General features: G+C 46.8%; 1 protein-coding gene across 1 annotated transcript in view; it reads right to left on the bottom strand.

Moving 5' to 3' along the window:
- Nucleotides 1–15,644, bottom strand: part of NUAK1 (NUAK family kinase 1) — a 47,741-nt gene extending 32,097 nt beyond the window's left edge. Inside the window, exon 1 of the mRNA XM_032195782.1 lies at nucleotides 15,315–15,644. Coding sequence (XP_032051673.1) covers nucleotides 15,315–15,644 — 330 coding nt within the window. The remainder of the gene's footprint in view (nucleotides 1–15,314) is intronic.
- Nucleotides 15,645–17,110: the final 1,466 nt, after the last annotated feature.

Raw genomic sequence — 17,110 nt, 5'->3', positions numbered from 1 at the left:
ATTCAGAAATTGACAGCTTACTAATGCAAGTCAGAAATCTATTGAAAAATCTTTCCCTTCCCAAAATGAAAGCTTTTCATATGACATTAATGAAGTCCTGCCTGCCACGGTAGCAGCTGGGGTTGCAAGGGATTCAATGGAAAATAGAGGCTGGACCAGATGAGGTTATTGGAGATGTTTGCAGCTAGCACTGCTAGAGCTGGAGGCCAAGACTGGCATGCTGGAAGAGTCCCTGCCTCATGCAGAGTTCATCTGTCCAGTGAGAGGAGCCACTATGCTTACTTTTGTCTTGGCATGATCCTGCTGAATATCCAAAGATGCAATACCTAACACTTTAACATGTTGATAACCTGCTCTGCAAAAGAACAGACTCACAATCTAATTCTGAAGTACTACAGAAAGTTGGGAAAAATATGGCCAGGATAAAGTGTTGTGGTTGTCGTGTCAGACTGATGGAAGACCATCTCTTTTCCAAAATCTAATAACTCACAAATAGCCCATCCAGCTACCTCCAAACTTTCAAGGAAAGTTAATGTTTTGGCACATAAGGTATTATATCTGGAAAGAAACTTGGGTGGGGATTTTCCTGCTGCAGTGGAGGTTCCTAATTGTAATTAAAAGAAAAGAAAAAAAAAAAAAAAAGCTCTGCAACCTCAGCTACGGATCTTTCCTCCTTAATAGATGTCAACCAGCACTGTATGCCACATTCGCTGAGAAGACGAAAACTGCATTTATAGTTAACTTCTGGTGAAGTTGCCAAGCAGATGTTTATTTTTGGCTTCCACATTTACAAAAGCCAAATGCTACACTGCATTGGGATTACACAAAGTCTAACTGCTTTTCTTCCAGGTTACGATTTTGTTGGAACCAAAAAATAAAAAATAAAAAATCTGACTTCACTTATAAGTAGGAAAAAACCTGGTAGCATCCGTTTCTATCATGTCTGTTTATATCATAGTTTAAATAAGGTTAGAATTGTGCAATCGCTATTGATCAACTTCCAAATACAGTGCAGCTCCATCCAGCACATGTGCAAAAGAGGAAAAGTCACTGGAAGTGAATCATGTGTCGGTCTTTTAACTTCTGCAACTCAGTGTGCAGACTGGTTAGCACTAATTAAATTACTGGCGAGTCAGGTTAAAGAGGAGTGAAGGAATTCACAAGCCCCAAGTTTACTGTTCTCAGTGTTACATGGATATTACAGATTCCCCCTCCGAAAACTGGAAGATAGATCTCACATTCATTTGAGGCTTGATCTCACAGCTACCAAAGCTGCTGATCTCATGCAAAATGCTAACCTGGGGCAACAGAGAGGGATTTTAATTCAAAGTTGTTTTTTTAGTTGTGAATAAGCAGTGAATCACACTGAAGTAATCCTCCATAGTAGGAGTGCACACTGTTCGAGGCACTGATTTGGGAATGAAATGCAAAACCAAGATCCTGGCTACTTCTGTAGAAAAAGCCCTTTATGACTTTCTTGAGAAGAGGGGTAAAAAGCCCCAGAGCCTGGATCTATTTCCAGTCTGAAATGGACAGTCTCCTGCAATTCCTCCCAATATTTTAAGTTGGAAATGGAGATATTCACACCCTCTAAGCAACTGCTGCAGACTATTGCAACGTGCTGCTAAATAATTGCTAAATAATGGTAACCTGAGCAGTTACCAGAGTCTCCAAAGTGATTTTGCATATGTTTAGGTGAAAGGTGCTATATCACTGCAAGGCTGTAATTCACATTAAACAAGGAAAGAAGTTGGACTTTGTTTAAACACTTTTTTACAACACTTTTTTTTTTTTTCCAAGAAGCCACCTGACAGTGCATTTTCATTCACTTGGTAAGTTCTGCTTGAGGAAGTCGTGGGTAAACAAATGTAATTCAGCTTATTCTCTCCTTTTCCCTGAAGTGTCTGTGAGTTCAGGGAAGCCTCAGAACTGCTAAGAGCTCTGTGCATCTTTACAACATCCCTTCTGGCACAAATGCTATGTCACCTGGTATTGTGCAGATCCTTTAATTTTGCTCTCCTGGTTCTGCAGTCCTTCAAAGAAGGCTAAGAGTTAATTGAAAGGAGAAAGAAAGTGTTATTTCACCAACAGGATATGAAAAACTTAAGAAGATTCTTTCTTCAAGAAATGTCCTTCAGGTACTACAACGCTAATCAAAACCCAATACCCAGCGCTACACTGCTTGACCACCTCAAGTTCCTAAATAACCTTTGGTGGAATTTGGAAGCATGCAGAGACTTTAACCTTGAGCTTAGAGCTTAGGCTTTGGATTATCATTAATGAGCAAGCATTTGTTGCGCAGAGATGGTGGGCCACTGAGACTGTATCACAGAAGGTACATGGAGGTGTATAAACAGCATAGTTGGAAGGGTTAACGACATGAGACCATCAGCTTAGAAGCACCTACATCTTGTATAATTTACTAAATTCTAAGAAGGACCAAAATATAAACATTTCCTGGTGGGAATCTGGTGAACCATAGACCCACATCCTATCTGGAAAAATACTCTTGGAAAACAAAAAGATTGGCAACCGTTTGTATCAAGCCTCACCCAGGTTATTTTGCTCCAGGCCTTGCAGATCACGTTGCAGTATTAAATTTGTTTTTGTAAAAGCACTGCTCCAGTATTGCATTGGCCAGGCTGGATGTTACCTATTTAATGGTCCCTTTTTGGAAGGGACCCTCCTAGAATTTATGACAGAAGGCGGTGGAATTGCTACAGAGGGAGGAAAGGACTTTGCTAACATTTCTTCCCCATCCGTCTCTGATTTCTAAGAAATATTTATACCCCTGAAGGTAGAGAAACCTCCTGTTGTTCCCTTTTATTTATCAGAAGTAATTTACCAGGGCCACCCTAATGGCTCAGTGGAGGGAATAATACAGGAACAGGAACACTCTCACTCCCCACAGCCAGCAGGGCCTGGAATAGACGTGATGGGGAGAACTGAATTACGCTTTCCTACCAAGAAGTGGCTGGCTGTCATGCAATTTTGCAGCTTTAAAAGCATAACTCCACCTTGCTACAAGAGAAGTGCGAAACTACAGGCAGTTGTTATAAGCAGTTATGGGGAGCAGTTACCTTGGAGGGGAGAAGCAGCAAACCGCTTTGCGTTTATTTTTAAAGAAAGGGATGGAAAGCTTTTGGCAAACTCCCCCAGCCTGCGCGATCTCCAGGACTGTTGCCCCCTTCTTCAACACGCACAAACACCTTTTTTGGCCTGCGCTTTGGCTGGGGTCAGTCGAACGAGGGAGAGTTAGCACTCGGCTTTCTGGGGTCCCCGTGCCAAAAGCGAAGTTGTTAGGTAGTGCAGCAGCAGCAGCGCAGGCTTCCCGCTTCACCCTGCCAGCGACCTTCGCACAGACTTGGATGTACCACCTTCCTCCGAGTGAGGAGCAATTCCCTCTCACGCTGCTCAGGCCAGAAATTCATCGCAGCAAATACCACAAATCATGTCGTACCGAGCAGAACTATTAAAGCAGTGCTGCACAACGTGAATTGCTGTCCACAAGGGACCGGAGCGAAAGACTGCCTAACCCACTTTGTTTAACTTTTTACTTAAACAATCCTGAAAGGGGAAGCTGCATCGCTACTCTGGAAATTACAACTTTCATCTCATTTGAGCCGTGCATTCCTCAGCTAAACTGCAGAAATAATTTAAGAACAGACACCCAAATAAAACTCTGTTCAACATTTCCTACATTTCCTGGAAGTATAGCACCTCTGATGTCGCAAAATAAAAGCGGGCTTGTTAATTTAGGTTCAAGTTAGGTTCAAGTTCTTCCAGTAGCCCCAACAAACCCTAATGTCAGGCTAATTGTGCGGATATCACCGGTTTTGTGTTTTCACATTCCTCAAAGCAACAGCACGCAACACCACTGTACCGTCGATCACTTCCAGCTCAACCCTCCACAGCACTTGCACATACTGCATTCATCACTCACTCACGCCGCGTTGTCTGTGGCAGGAATCCCTGAAAACAGAGTGAGCCGAATTCCCCCTTCACGCTGCTTTCTCCAAGCTTGCTTTAATGGGCACGCTGCTGCTCATGAGGTGCCAACATTTACTGCATTGTTTAAACATTGTTTAGAGTTTTGCTGGGTAGATAAGAAGAATAACTTGGGTGTGCAGTAAAACAAAGATAGAGCTGTTTGTGCCAAACATTCGGTTTATGGCAATACTTCATAGGAATTATTCCCTACAACAACTGAACTGTCATATCCTACAACTACATCCCAGGCAACCTCCCAGCTGAGCTCACTAAGGCTGCTGTCTGATGTGCTCTACATACAAACACCCAGCGCTACCCAGATGTTCTCTATGTAAAACATTTGGTTTGAAACACGCAGCACTTCTTTCCAAAAAGCCATTACATTTGTTTAATGGACTCACACAGTTCAACTAAAATATCCTGGAGCAGACATTTGACTGCAACTCTACTCTACAAGCCCCATCTGCAAAAAGAAAAAAGAAAGAAAAAGTAAATGAGAATGCTTTACATGATTTATGCTGTCTTTATGATCAGCCAGTTCATAAAATACAAGCTCTGCTCTACAGACAATAACACAAATTGCTTTCAAGTGCATTGTTTAGTCCTTGCCTGTGTTAAACAACTATTTCAATTGAAACAAAGGGCCAAATTCTACTCTTCGGTTTACAACAGTGTTAATGTAACCGAGAGCAGCATTTCACCCACGACATCACAAGGGATGCGAGTTTTTTTTTTATGCTCCAAGTGAGTGAGTAATGATATCCAATAACGATAACCAGTTACATTCACGGCTGCGGAGTTTTCTTTTCATCCGAGAGAGGCTGGAAGGAGGCTGAAGTACAGAATGAAATTCCTTTCCCTGACGAATTCCTCACGAGTGACAGGCAATCCACAACGAAGCATTTCATCGGTCCCATTAGACTGTGTTGTCATAATGAGATGCCAGACAGGATGAACTGGGAGAATACACTTGCTTCACCTGGCAGAAAGCTCTCAAATTGTACGCAGAAAAAAAATCCTGTTGTTGAAAAAGAGGGATGGTCCCTGGCCCAGATGTAGGCACGATGTGCTGCCTAGCTGAAGGCCCGTGCTCCTCCCGGGTCTAAAGGACTTGCTGTGGTACCCAGCAGGGACCAAGCACCAAGGCACAGCAGCTGGAAGGCTTTGGAAAAAGTGTCACCAACCCCTCTGCTGTGTGACCGCAGCCATGACAAGAGGACCTTGGTCAATGAGCCATCTTTCTGATGCAGAAGAGGCTGTACACACAGAAGAAAGAGCCAGGCCCGGCCCAGTGATGAAGCTGTAGCCCACCTCGGTTTCTTTGTGCCTCTGCCACAGACCTGCTGGGTGACCTGAGGGAAACCATCCAACACCCTTGGTGCTCGAAGCATCAAGCTATGGCAATGCACCCCTGCAGGAGACGGACCCGCAGAGGCCTGCTTCTGTATTTCTCCCCGTTTCAGCACCCAAGGGCAGTAAACACTGCGAGGGAAGGAAGCCTGTGCTTGGCACTACTGCACCCACCACGGGCATTGCCTGAAGCACAGGGCTGGCCCACCCAGCCCAGCTAAGCTGGTGCAGCACCAAAATGCAGATATCACCTCATCTCCTCTTTGGGAAAATGGACAGAGTGAGTCTACGTACTGACAAAGTCATGGTGAGGCTACGGCAGGCTATGAGGTGCTCCGACAGCCGCTTGATGGGCAAAAGCCCAGCAAGAAACAGAGATAAGGGAAAGGCTGACTACATGAAAGGAAAAGGCAGCATAGTGTAAAGGACACTGCATGACTCATGTAGAGGCCTGGTTAAAAATGGGAGGGCAATGTGGAAGCCTCTTGGTTGTATCCCTGTAAGGTCAGCTAGGCCCAAGCCAAACTGATTGGTATCAGAACCGAGGGAATGGTAAAAATTGCTAAGAAGTGCATCTAAGCTCCCCCCAAAATCCAGTTGACAGTTACAATCACAAGTCAAGTGTCAAGTGCGGATAGCAGCCCAGATGTCCTGCTTGTTAATGAATGCTGAATACTCTGCTCAGCAGCTTTGCCTTCTGGCAGGTTTTGCAGGCGTTTTGCCTTGTGCTGTTGCGCAGCTCTCCCATGCTCCAGGCTGCGCGGTGCTGCAGCACTCAGCACCAGAGAGGCTGCACCCTCCCGTGCTCACCCACCAAAAACTTATTTTGCCTATGCTGAAGTATTTGGGTATGAGCCACGGTCCTGCTGAGGACACCGCCACACCAGGCGTCCCTCAAGCTCTCCACATAACTGGTGGCGGGGTGGCACTCGCACCCTGTCCCAGCCAAATGTCACATGAGCAGTGACCAGGTTTGATCCACGCAGAACACAATGGCAAAAATAAGCAAATAAATGACAACCCCAAACTCCTGCCTCCAGAGCTGTTTTTCTTTTAACAAATGCCTTGCCATCTTTTCCTGTTAAATGTGTGTGCGAAAGACTTAATCTTCTTGTATCAATGACAACAAAGCACTGTTGCCTACGCCAAATGTTCATCTTTTTTTTTTTTTTTTTTTTTTTTAAGAAAAAAAAAAAGGAACATTTGTTCAGTATGACAAGGTTCGAGCAGGTATTTTTATCCAACCTTCATTGCTAACTCTTTTAGTCAGTACCGTGAAAAATACTCATGATCACTTCTTAAATTAGATTTGTCTCTAAAATAAAGGGAGATATCATTCATCATCAGGGAGTTTGTGGAGATTAGAAATTGTAACAGAGATGAAATGTCCTCGTTTGCATGGGAAACATGATATGTGGGCTCTGTGATTTCCATCTACGTCACGGCCCATATCTTTCTGATCCATCCATGAACAGCTAAATTTTAGCCATGCAATGGTATCTTTTCACAGAAACAACAGATTTTTATTTAAGTTTAATATCCCTTAACTACTGTCTTTATTCCAAGGCAGTGCTGCTTAAACCCAAACACGCTGACTCAGCTCTCTGACACAGCGAGACATTAGCATAATTGCAAGCCCCTCGAGCAGCCAGACCTCAGAACAAAGACATTTGGCTCCTCCAGCGATTCTGCTTAAGTCGTCCCATATGCCAGCAGCAGGGCCAGGGCAGCTGAAGGGCTCTGGGTTTAGCAGAGAGACGGCCAGCCCAGCGCAGGAAGCCTCCCCATCACCACCCAGTATCGCAGGTGGCCTAACACCAACGTGCCTTCATCCCTCTGCGGCTGCCCCATCTACTTGGGCCTGGCACAGACTGCGTGGGGCCAGGGAGGGTGGCCGGGATGAAGAGGAGGATGAGGAGAGGGTTGTGTCATCAGTGGAGCTGAGGTGAAATGGAAACGCAGCAAGGGAGGTGGGAAGGCTGAGGAGATAGCCCAAGACTGATGGTGGTCACACGTTAACTGGAGCAACCTGCGCTGTCTTCTTACAGACATTTTTGGGCTAGTCTCTAGGAGCTGCTGGAGTGGATTCTGTAGCATTCAAATAACTTATACATTGCAAGACCTGCATTTGTTTTGAGATTTTGCATGTACCCAGAGATGGCCAAGAGTATTTTGAACATACCAGCCATGCCAACCCCTCCCTCTTTCCAAAGCTGCTGTGTTGCTGTTCTGTTGCTGTTGTTGTTTTAAATTAAAGGAAACACCCATTAAAATATTTTATTATTTTCCTCTGTCTGCAAGAACAGAGCCTGAAAAAAAAAAGTCACACTTGAGCAAGATCCAGGACTTGCAACCAGCCGTGGGCCAGTGACAGTTTTAAGGGCTGATGTCTTGTAAAGCACCAAGGCTAGTAGCAAATCCCACCTGCCTTCGGAGAGTTAAGGCACTGAAAGTATTAATACTGTGTATGGGCTTAACAGGATGAACTGAAGGTTGGTTCACGGTGTTCAGTTTGAAACAGAAAATATATGAGAGCATTAAAACAGCGTAAGAGCAATGGATGGCTACGATCTCGCCCCCTCCCCACATCCCCCAGTGCAACATGCAGCAAAGGTTACAGGAGGGCCCCCACATCTATTGAACATCTGGCATTTTTGGTGTGGGTCCAGGATGTTTGATCAGGATGGCCAGACACCGTCGACTCATGGAATATCTCACCCAGCCCCCTAGTGTTCAAAGGTCTAGGATCCTCTAATTTATACAATGTACCATGTTGCCTGTGAAGACATGGTGATAAATACATTCTGTTTAAAAGCAGATACTTCTCAAATCATAACTTGCAGATGCTCAAAGTCTTTCATGTGGGTAAGACAAATGAGAGCCATAGAGACTGATTTTGTAGCCAGGGAGTGCAGGAAGCAACAGCAGGAGAACACTATTGAAAGCCTGGATACACTTATGGCTTTAATGAATTGGTCATCAAATATAACAGCACACATATGCAGTTTTTACCTTGCTTTGTAGTTCGCTACCCGCCCCCCCTGGCTATTCCCCATATATCTAGCAAAGTGGAAATTATTTCGAGTTTAGTTTATTAAGTGGACACACATGGTACCCACATCTGGTGGAAGAGATTTGAGGAAAACGCTGACAAATGTAATTTGCATATTTACAAAGAGACCTTTTCATGCGAGACATTTCCTCCGACATACCAGCCATGCCAAGTACAGTGACCCACCAAGGGCTAACACCAGGAGCATTTTCTATAAAATGGCAGGTGCACGTCTGGGCGATTTGGGCAGGACGCAAGCAAGAGACGAGACCAATGCTCTCTGTAGCATCAGCTGGCACTGGAGCAGAAAACATATGGTTTTGGTCCCACTTTACATAGGTAGAGTGTAGAAGACAACACTGTCCTTCTGTGAGGAACATGTCTGTTCAGATGGAGGAGATGCTCTGGTGTCGGCATCCTGGTTTGTGCAGATATAGAGGGGTCCTGAGCATGGTACAGGAGGCTGAGACCTAAATCTTAGTGGAGGACTTGTTAGTGTTAGGTCAGAGGTTGGACTCGACGATCTTGAGGTATCTTCCAACCTAGAAATTCTGTGATTCTGTGATCAGGGCAATGCCCTCATCAAAGCCAACAGCAGCAGCCAGTTTGTGAATCCTTGGCATGTGGGCACTGGAAATGCATCCCATATGGTCTGCACTTGGATCATCATGGCTTGACACACATTGGCCTGCCCGCGTTGAAGACTGATGTATCAGAGGTTGGACTAGGTGATCTTGGAGGTCTCTTCCAACCTAAGTGACTGATTCTGTGATCTTTTTTAACCCACCTGGGGCATTCCTCCTTGGCGCTGCTTGGCCACCACATGCCCCCTCCAGATTCTTCAGCCCAGCAAAGGCTCTCCAGCTATTTATTTACCAGACAAAACACAGACTAACTACGATTACAGTTCTGCAAAGAATAAACAATTGCTCGCAAGAACTGCACATTCCACACGTTTTATTCAACATGTATGACCCCAAACTACAGTATATACAATAATTGTCTCCACATGGCAAATCCGCATTGTGGTTCTTAAAAAATAATAATAATTTTTAAAACACATGCCACCAAAAAACACAGTATATTTTATCCATATCTAATGAAAGACTTTCTACAAGCAATTTCCATTCTGTTGCATTCTCTAGCATATGGTGCTTTGAAACCATTTGCAATAATGCTTAGGCATTTTACAGTGTTTTGAGCCGAAGGCTGTGCTATAAACATCAGCTCAAATTCTGTTGTGAATTTCACATTTAGTGGGTTCACAATAGGTATGTATCAGGCCAAAACGTGCCCCTGCAGTTAGCCTAACTTCTCTGTACGAAGCAGCATCCTTTCCCAATGGGATGTACTGAGGCAGAGGAAATTGACCTGCCTGATATTGTCCAATCTAATTAAAAAAAAAAAAAAAAAAAAAAAAAAAAAAGCATTTTCTCATGACTCTGTTATTCATTCACCTGTAAGACAGTACAAAAATCTTCAAAGGAATTTTACTTGATGCCCATTCAAAGCTCGGAAAGAACATGCTGTTCTTTCATTTGGTAAAAGATTTGACAGGCTAACGCATTCAGATGACCCCTTAGTGGCTAGCCAGACTTTTCAAGCTTTTATATCACTGACCTGTGCTCCTCGGTACGAATCCACCTCTCCAAGGACTGGAGGTGCCTCTCACCTCATGGCCTGCATGCTGTAATCAGCTGTTTCTGTTTACAGCCCTTGATGTTCAAGTTCATCTTTGACATTTCAGCTACTCAAGTGTTTTTGTGAAGACTGAAGTAATTTTATATAATCAGGTGGCAACTCCTATTGTAATAAACTTACAGTATTCATGGTGAATCATGATTCACCATGATTACTTAATCACTAGATTAAATTTGGTGGTTTTTTTCTTCCCTTTATAATCATTTTCGCAGATAATAATTAGGGGTGGTAACAAATAAATTAACAACAAAGCCATGTGCAAGCCCAAATACTGTTTCAAACATTCCAGATCTAGAATTTCCATGACTTTTTTTTTCTTTTTATTATAAAAAAAATTATGAAGGACAACCCAGGTTTCACTAACATGCCTTCAGCACCATGAAAACGTGTCCAGATTTGGTCACATTACGAGTCCCTAAAAAGCACATTTTTCACCCTTCAAGACGTGCAAACAGTTGGGTTTTGGCACTAGGTTTGTGCAAGGCCCCCGCTCCCACTGGGCAGCGCCTGGCCCCACGTGGCTGCAGAGGTGCACGGATCCCACTGGCAGCTCCCAGCTCCGGCACCATGAGCACGGCCGCGATTTCGGCGCGGGTCACAGCACTGGCACACAGAACAAAGCAAGAGGCAGGAGCACAAGCAGAGTGCAAAGGGGTCAGGAGTGGAGACTGACGCCGAATGTCACACCAGGACAAAAGCCCTGGGTAGGGAGAGCCCAGAAGGAGAGAGTGACGGAGCTCTGCAGGAGGAGGCTGTCATCTGTAGGACCCTGATGTTACGTACACTATGTGGCTGGAAAAAAATCAGGTGTTAGGTTGTGCACCCAAAATGAGCTGATACTTGTGATGGTTTTGGCTTTAATCTGTAAGTTTTTCTTTCTCACGTATAAAACGGGGTAATGATACGAGCCATTGTTACTATTATTCAAGTGTATTATCATAGCTGTGGAAGCCATGTTCGCAAACCAGGATCCTGCTGTGCAAAGTACTGTACGAGCACTTCACATCACAGCAGTGCTGTGTAGATACTTCCACCGGTGTCTGCAATAAAGGAAGACATCCTAATAAGAACAACAAAGAGTCTCAAATAAATAAAAATAAACAGCCTCAGATTTGGACATCATTCTGCAGAGGATGCACGCTGAAGGATCAAGATAAAAATCTGTATGGAGCACTGACCCAGGTGCCAAATGAAGCAGTTCTCAGGAAAAAAAATGGAAGTATAACATGTCATTAAAGCTGGTGAGATAATTCACATACCTAAGAGGGAAGAGAGGAATACCAACATTTTCTATTTGTGTGGAGTTTGTCTTTGCAACATGAACGTGATTTTAACATGGATTTTTATTGACTAGAAGAGTTCAGTTCGTGATAGGTACTTGAAGGCAGTGGACAGCCACCGTCCTCCTCACAGCATCAGCAAAACAGGGAAGGGAATTGGGACAAGTGCTCCACCATCCCTGACGACTCACGAGCACACTTTTACCTTATCTGGAACCCTTAAAAAACCACACCCCAACAAGCAAGCAGCTGAGCAGCAGACAAAGCGTTAATTCCTGACATGACAGAGCTGTCATTGCTGGTGCTCATGTTTTGCTTTTGCAGTAACACACAGAAATAAAGGCAGCGAAGCACAGGTCCTGCTTTCATGTAATCTGCTTCTCTCACATGGTTTCCAAGCCCTGCACAACTCTCCGAAATCACCGCGAAGCAGAGCTGTTTCAAAGCAAAGATGTTCACTGGAGTCGCAACTGAAAATATTTCTGTTTAGATCTAAAGTTTGTTTTTCTTACTGGATTTTAATTCGGAAACCAACATAATTTGGCAACATCCTTCCACCTGCACTTCTGCACAGCAGAGAGAAACAGCATGCACCACAAACCGTAACACGCCCGCACAAATATGCGCCGCACGCCTGCTTTTCATGTCGGGCTGCAGCTTGTCATCAATTCCCAAAATAATTAACTTTCTGCAGGAGCGGCTGGAGAAGAATAGTGCTTCCTCCACCTGCTGGTGAGGAGGAAGAAAAGATGCCCTGGCTCAGAAGGGAGAGAGGAGGCCCCTGCAGCTGCTCCCCATTGCCTCCCTCGTGCAGCCTAAGGAAAGAGAGGGAGAAAAGCTCATAGATCTTGCAATGGGGAAAATCATCCTGCAAGAAGAACTTGCTCCAGCCAAACCTTTCGGCCACCAAGGAGCCCAGCAGTGTCGTCCTTCGCACACCACGCAGGGGATCGGCCGGAGGTGGTCGATGCACAGCTTATCTAATGCTGACATAAGTGTAGCTGGGGATTTCTTGGCTAGCAAAGCCCGAATACACACCGTGAACAAAAGCTCAGTTCTTTGCTTTAACATGTGCAAGATGACAAGCGGAGAAAACACCCACAGAAATGTCAACGTGAGTGTCACTTCACAGGCCTGAAATATCTTCTCTTCATCCCTACACTCACTAACAGGTGCCTTAATTTAAAATATCATAAGTTACACGGTGCGTACTGAGCCAGTACTAATGAAGGAAATCTTGCTGGCGAAATTAGGCACCTCGTACGTCATGCGGTGGGCATTATTTTAACGGCTTCGTGCAGCACGCAGCACTGTCTGCAGTCACTCTGGTAACTAGTACACAAATGCACCTAAGTTGTTTCCAATAACAAACGACATACATATCGTGCAAGCTACCCTGGAGCTTTATGGCAGGAAACTTTACGATCATGTTTCACTGAGCTAAGAGGAAAGACAAAGAAACTACACCAATTTGAATGAACCTGTAAGCCTGTTAATAAGTAACAAATACTACTTCCATTCTAGCCAACAGCGATCCTGCAACAGCACAAGAGGAGAGCACACACGTACCTCGGACTGAACCGTCTTCGCACCTTGGCTTTACTTCATTAACTCACATTTGCCAATTTCTATTTCCCTCATGAGCTGTTTATTGTTGCCATATGGATGACAACAAACCCAGTGCTCGTGTTTCACATTAAGAGCCCAGCTAATCATGCAAATATCTTTATGAAACACCATAGAGCAAAAGAGATGTTAACAGACGAGGAAAGTGGAAAGACCAAGCAGGAGAGGGATGGAGAGGGCTGATGACTGGGAACGCAGCGCCGCTTCCACGGTCCAGCTTTGCGATCTGCTACCATACAGCTCCCAATAGCTGCTTAGAAAAGAAAAGATGGTTACCTAAACCAGTAGCAGGACAGGAAGCCAACAGGCTGGACTGCAGCGACCTTGGGACTGCGGCTACCTGGCCGCTGGTTGTCAGACAGCTTGCAGTGGAAGCGGTGCTGGGAGCGGTGTCGGCTGCAGCGCTCTCTCCTGCATCCCCTGCTGGACACACGGCCACAGCCAGGCCAACCTGCTCGCTCGTGCTGCCAGTGCTGGCCACTAATAAGATCACAGGAGAGGAATGGGAAGAAAAGGAGAGAAAAAAAACGAAGGGAAGCTCTGCGCCTCTCTGAGCAGTCATCCTGCCAGCGCTTCTGTCTCAGTCCTCGGAGAGCCACCAGTGCTCAGCGCAACAGCCAGACAGGAAAACCGTCAGAAAGCAAGAAGCGTTTTCTGCTCCCTTAGGTCTGGCTGGATTCCCAACAACTAGCTTTTATTCTGTAAACAGACAAAATGTGGATATTTTACATACACTCGCAGATGTTAAAGTTCAAACAGACACGTTGCGCCACAACTTGCCTGTAGACTAGTTAATAATTATGAAGTGCCACACGCCAAGGGTTATATTACTGTAGTATAAAACTAACACCCCTGCGAGGATTTGTTTAGCTTCTACATACCAGCTGATAGAGCAAGTGTAACGTTTTTATGGCATCTAAGATCACAGTGGTATTTTGATTTCCACTCTCTCCATTTCGAGGTGGCATTAGCCATATAAATTCAGTTCAGACCATATCACTGAAGTACCTTTAGCTACAGAGCTGAAGAGCTTGAGAATAGCAAAGGACAAGAAGACCACAGGTGCGCTGTTAACTTAGACACGCATCCATGCTACATCCTTTCCTCAGCAAGGACCCTTCACAAAACCAAATCCCATTGACAATACAGTCAATATTTTCTAATTGATCGACTCTTTTAAAATGATTTTTTGGATGTATTCTCTTATTTACTGTATCACGTAATGAAACTCATAAATTATCTGCTTACGGAATAATAGTAAATAATATAGCCCTGGAGCTTTTGTTAGCCTGACGCTGTAAAACAGCCAAGGCAGCAAACTTTAAAAATCATATACTTGGAGTGAGCATGTGCAGAGATGTCCATCTCTGGTTTCTCTTTAGCCAGCCTCCAAATGAGCTAATAAACTGAAAGCATACATGATATGACTCCACAGCTTGGCTGAAACCTCATTTTCACTGTCGACACAAAGATATTCGGTTGCAAAGTAAATGTCTCTTATTAAAGCCGCTGCATCTGCAATTCCTTTTGCTGTTTTACAGTTGCCTCTGCCTCTGGGTGCGTGTGGAGCTCCCAGACAAGCGAAACAGAGAGACAAGTGAGACAAAACCTGTAATGTCACTAGGGAAATGCCTCGGTTTTAGATGAAGTCTGGTGAAAACTCAATTAGTCTCCTTCATATGAAAAGCTGTGCGAGGACTTCTTTGGAAAAGCGTCTATTTCTCTGGGCAGCCCTCGTCCTCCGAGGGCGCTTACATGTTTCAGCAGAGGGAAAATGCCAATAACTCTGGCTAACCTGTGCGTTTCTTCATTTTCGTGCTAGGAAACGCTGCAGCTGAGTTTCTGCAGGACAGCCTCTGGGCTGCTGCAAGCCTCGAGCCAGCCGGCACAACCGAGCAGTGAGACGGGTCGTAAAAACCAACGGGGCTGGGGTTGCAGTCCCCGTGGTGGTTTTTTTTAGGTGTCAGCAAAGTTTGGGTCGCTACAGCAGGACTGCACGAGGGCGGCTCTGGCCGATGTTTGCCATCCTGACAGGACTGAGAGCTGCTCTGGCCAGCCGGGAGCGTGACAGGTTTCGCGGATTTCCACTTGGGAAAGGAATCACCGTGCACGGGAGGGACGCGTGTAAAAGCCAAACACGAGCAGCAAGCCACCCTGATTTTTTTTTTTCCAATAACAACACATCAATTTAAACGCCCTGATGCCTTACTCCAGCACCACCCCAGCACCCAAAACGCGGCAGCTTCTACCCCGCGGGCGAAGCCCCGTCCCCACGGGGACCCCCAAAAAACACCCCCTCGGTCCCCCTTCCTTACCACTCTGCCCGAAAACCGCTCGATGGCCCGCTTGACTTTGCCGTAGGTGCCTTTGCCCAAGGTCTCCTGCAGCTCGTAGCGATGCTTCAGGTTGTGCTTGTGGTGATGCCGCTTCACCCCCTGCTGCTTCCTCGGCCCCGGCGACGGAGCCGGAGCCGGAGCCTCCCCCACCAGCGGCTCCTCCATGGCCGCTGCAGCCCCAGCCCCAGCCCCAAACCCAGTCCCAGCCGCAGCCGCAGCCTCTCCCCCGCCGGGCCCGGAGCCGCAGGAGGAGCAGCGGGGCTGTGCGGGGCTGCTGCTGCCGGGGGCGGCCGCCTCGGCACCCTCCATGCCCGGCGGCGGCGGGCGCGGCTCTGAGCGCCCCGCCGGCCCCGCAGCCGCTGCCTCAGCCCCGCGCCGGCACCATGGGGCGCGGCGGGGCGGGCCGGGAGGCGGGGGCGCCCCGAGCTCCCCTCCCCTTTCCCTGCCGGCCCCGGGGGCGGCTCCTCCGCCCCGGCTCGGCTCGGCTTAGCCCGGCTCGGTTCAGCCCCATCGCCCCCCGAGCTCCTCGGCGAGGCCTCGGCCCGCAGGGCGAAGCCCCCGGGAGTCGGGCAGCGGCCCCGCTGTGGGGCGCGGGCACCTGCGGCAGGGTGCCCGGGGGAAGCTGGACCCTATTTAGGTCTGGAAAGTGTGATTTGGTGGTTCTCTCTCTCTCTCTCTCTTTTTTTTTTTTTTTTTCCAGGACTTTTAGTTTTCCCCGGTAGCCCAACGGGCGAGGGCTTCCTGTAGGGTTTCCATTTCCATGACATGGAGCTCGCCGACAAAACACGGGCACACCCAGCCCCTGCCTGGCCTTGGCAGGGACGGGCGCTGCCAGCCCGCTCCCGGAGCTGTTCTCCTGCAAAAAACCTGCCTGGGTCCCAGCCCCGCTCTGCTTCACGTCCAGGCAGCGCAGTGCCAAGGGCGAGAGCTGGCAGGGTCCTCACCTCCGCTTTCAGGAGCCTTGAAATGCAAATAAGTGTCATTTTTACACTTTTCGTCAATTTGGAGTAAACCGGTGGTTTCTTTTGCAAACACTCCTTGAAAACTTAAACCAATGCAGGCGTATAAAGCAGTGCCAAGGTTGGGATGAGTCAGATGTTTCCTTCAGAACAGCAGCCCTCAAGCCCGCGGCCGTGAAGGTGGATGGCCTCTGTTGGAGGAGTGGGGAATTTGTGTGCAGTGTGATCATTTTGGCATTTTCCAGTGTGTCCCGTTTGCTGGGCAGACTCAAAGGCCTTGACATGAGCCCCCTGGCCCTGTCTCCTCCCCACTGGCTGCCCTTCAGATGCAGGTTACATCAGGGATTGAGCCATAAAGCTAACATGGAGACCCTATGAAATCCTAGGCTGGGCCTCATGGTTGCAGTGATGTCAAGGCATGGCATTTAGGTTTGTCAGAGGAAACTAACCCAGGAGTGTCAAGGTGATGGAATGATATCCAGACGCTGGGTTTGGTGAGGACTTGCTGGGCTCCTCTAGCTCACCGGGCTGGTGGGTAAGGCTGGCCTTCCTCAAGGTTTCTTCCTGAGGTGATAACCAGGAGCGTACTTTTCTGAGGCCACATGCAGCCTTAGCCCTTATTACTTGATAACTTGAAAACACAAGTTTCTTGGTAATTGCTGTCTCTGCACCTACATTTTAGGATCACCAGAAGAGCCTGACTGGCTCAAGGCAAGTCTGTCTGCTGCAATATCCTGTTCCTGACAGGAGTCAGCACCACGCTGCACATTTTGAGGAAGGAAGGAAGAATCCTGTAGTGGCCAGAGGGAAGTAATG

Source organism: Aythya fuligula, chromosome 1, assembly GCF_009819795.1.
Source record: "Aythya fuligula isolate bAytFul2 chromosome 1, bAytFul2.pri, whole genome shotgun sequence".
NCBI lineage: Eukaryota > Metazoa > Chordata > Aves > Anseriformes > Anatidae > Aythya > Aythya fuligula.
The sequence above is the reverse complement of the archived record's forward strand: the minus strand, read 5'-3'. Positions and strand labels throughout refer to the sequence as shown.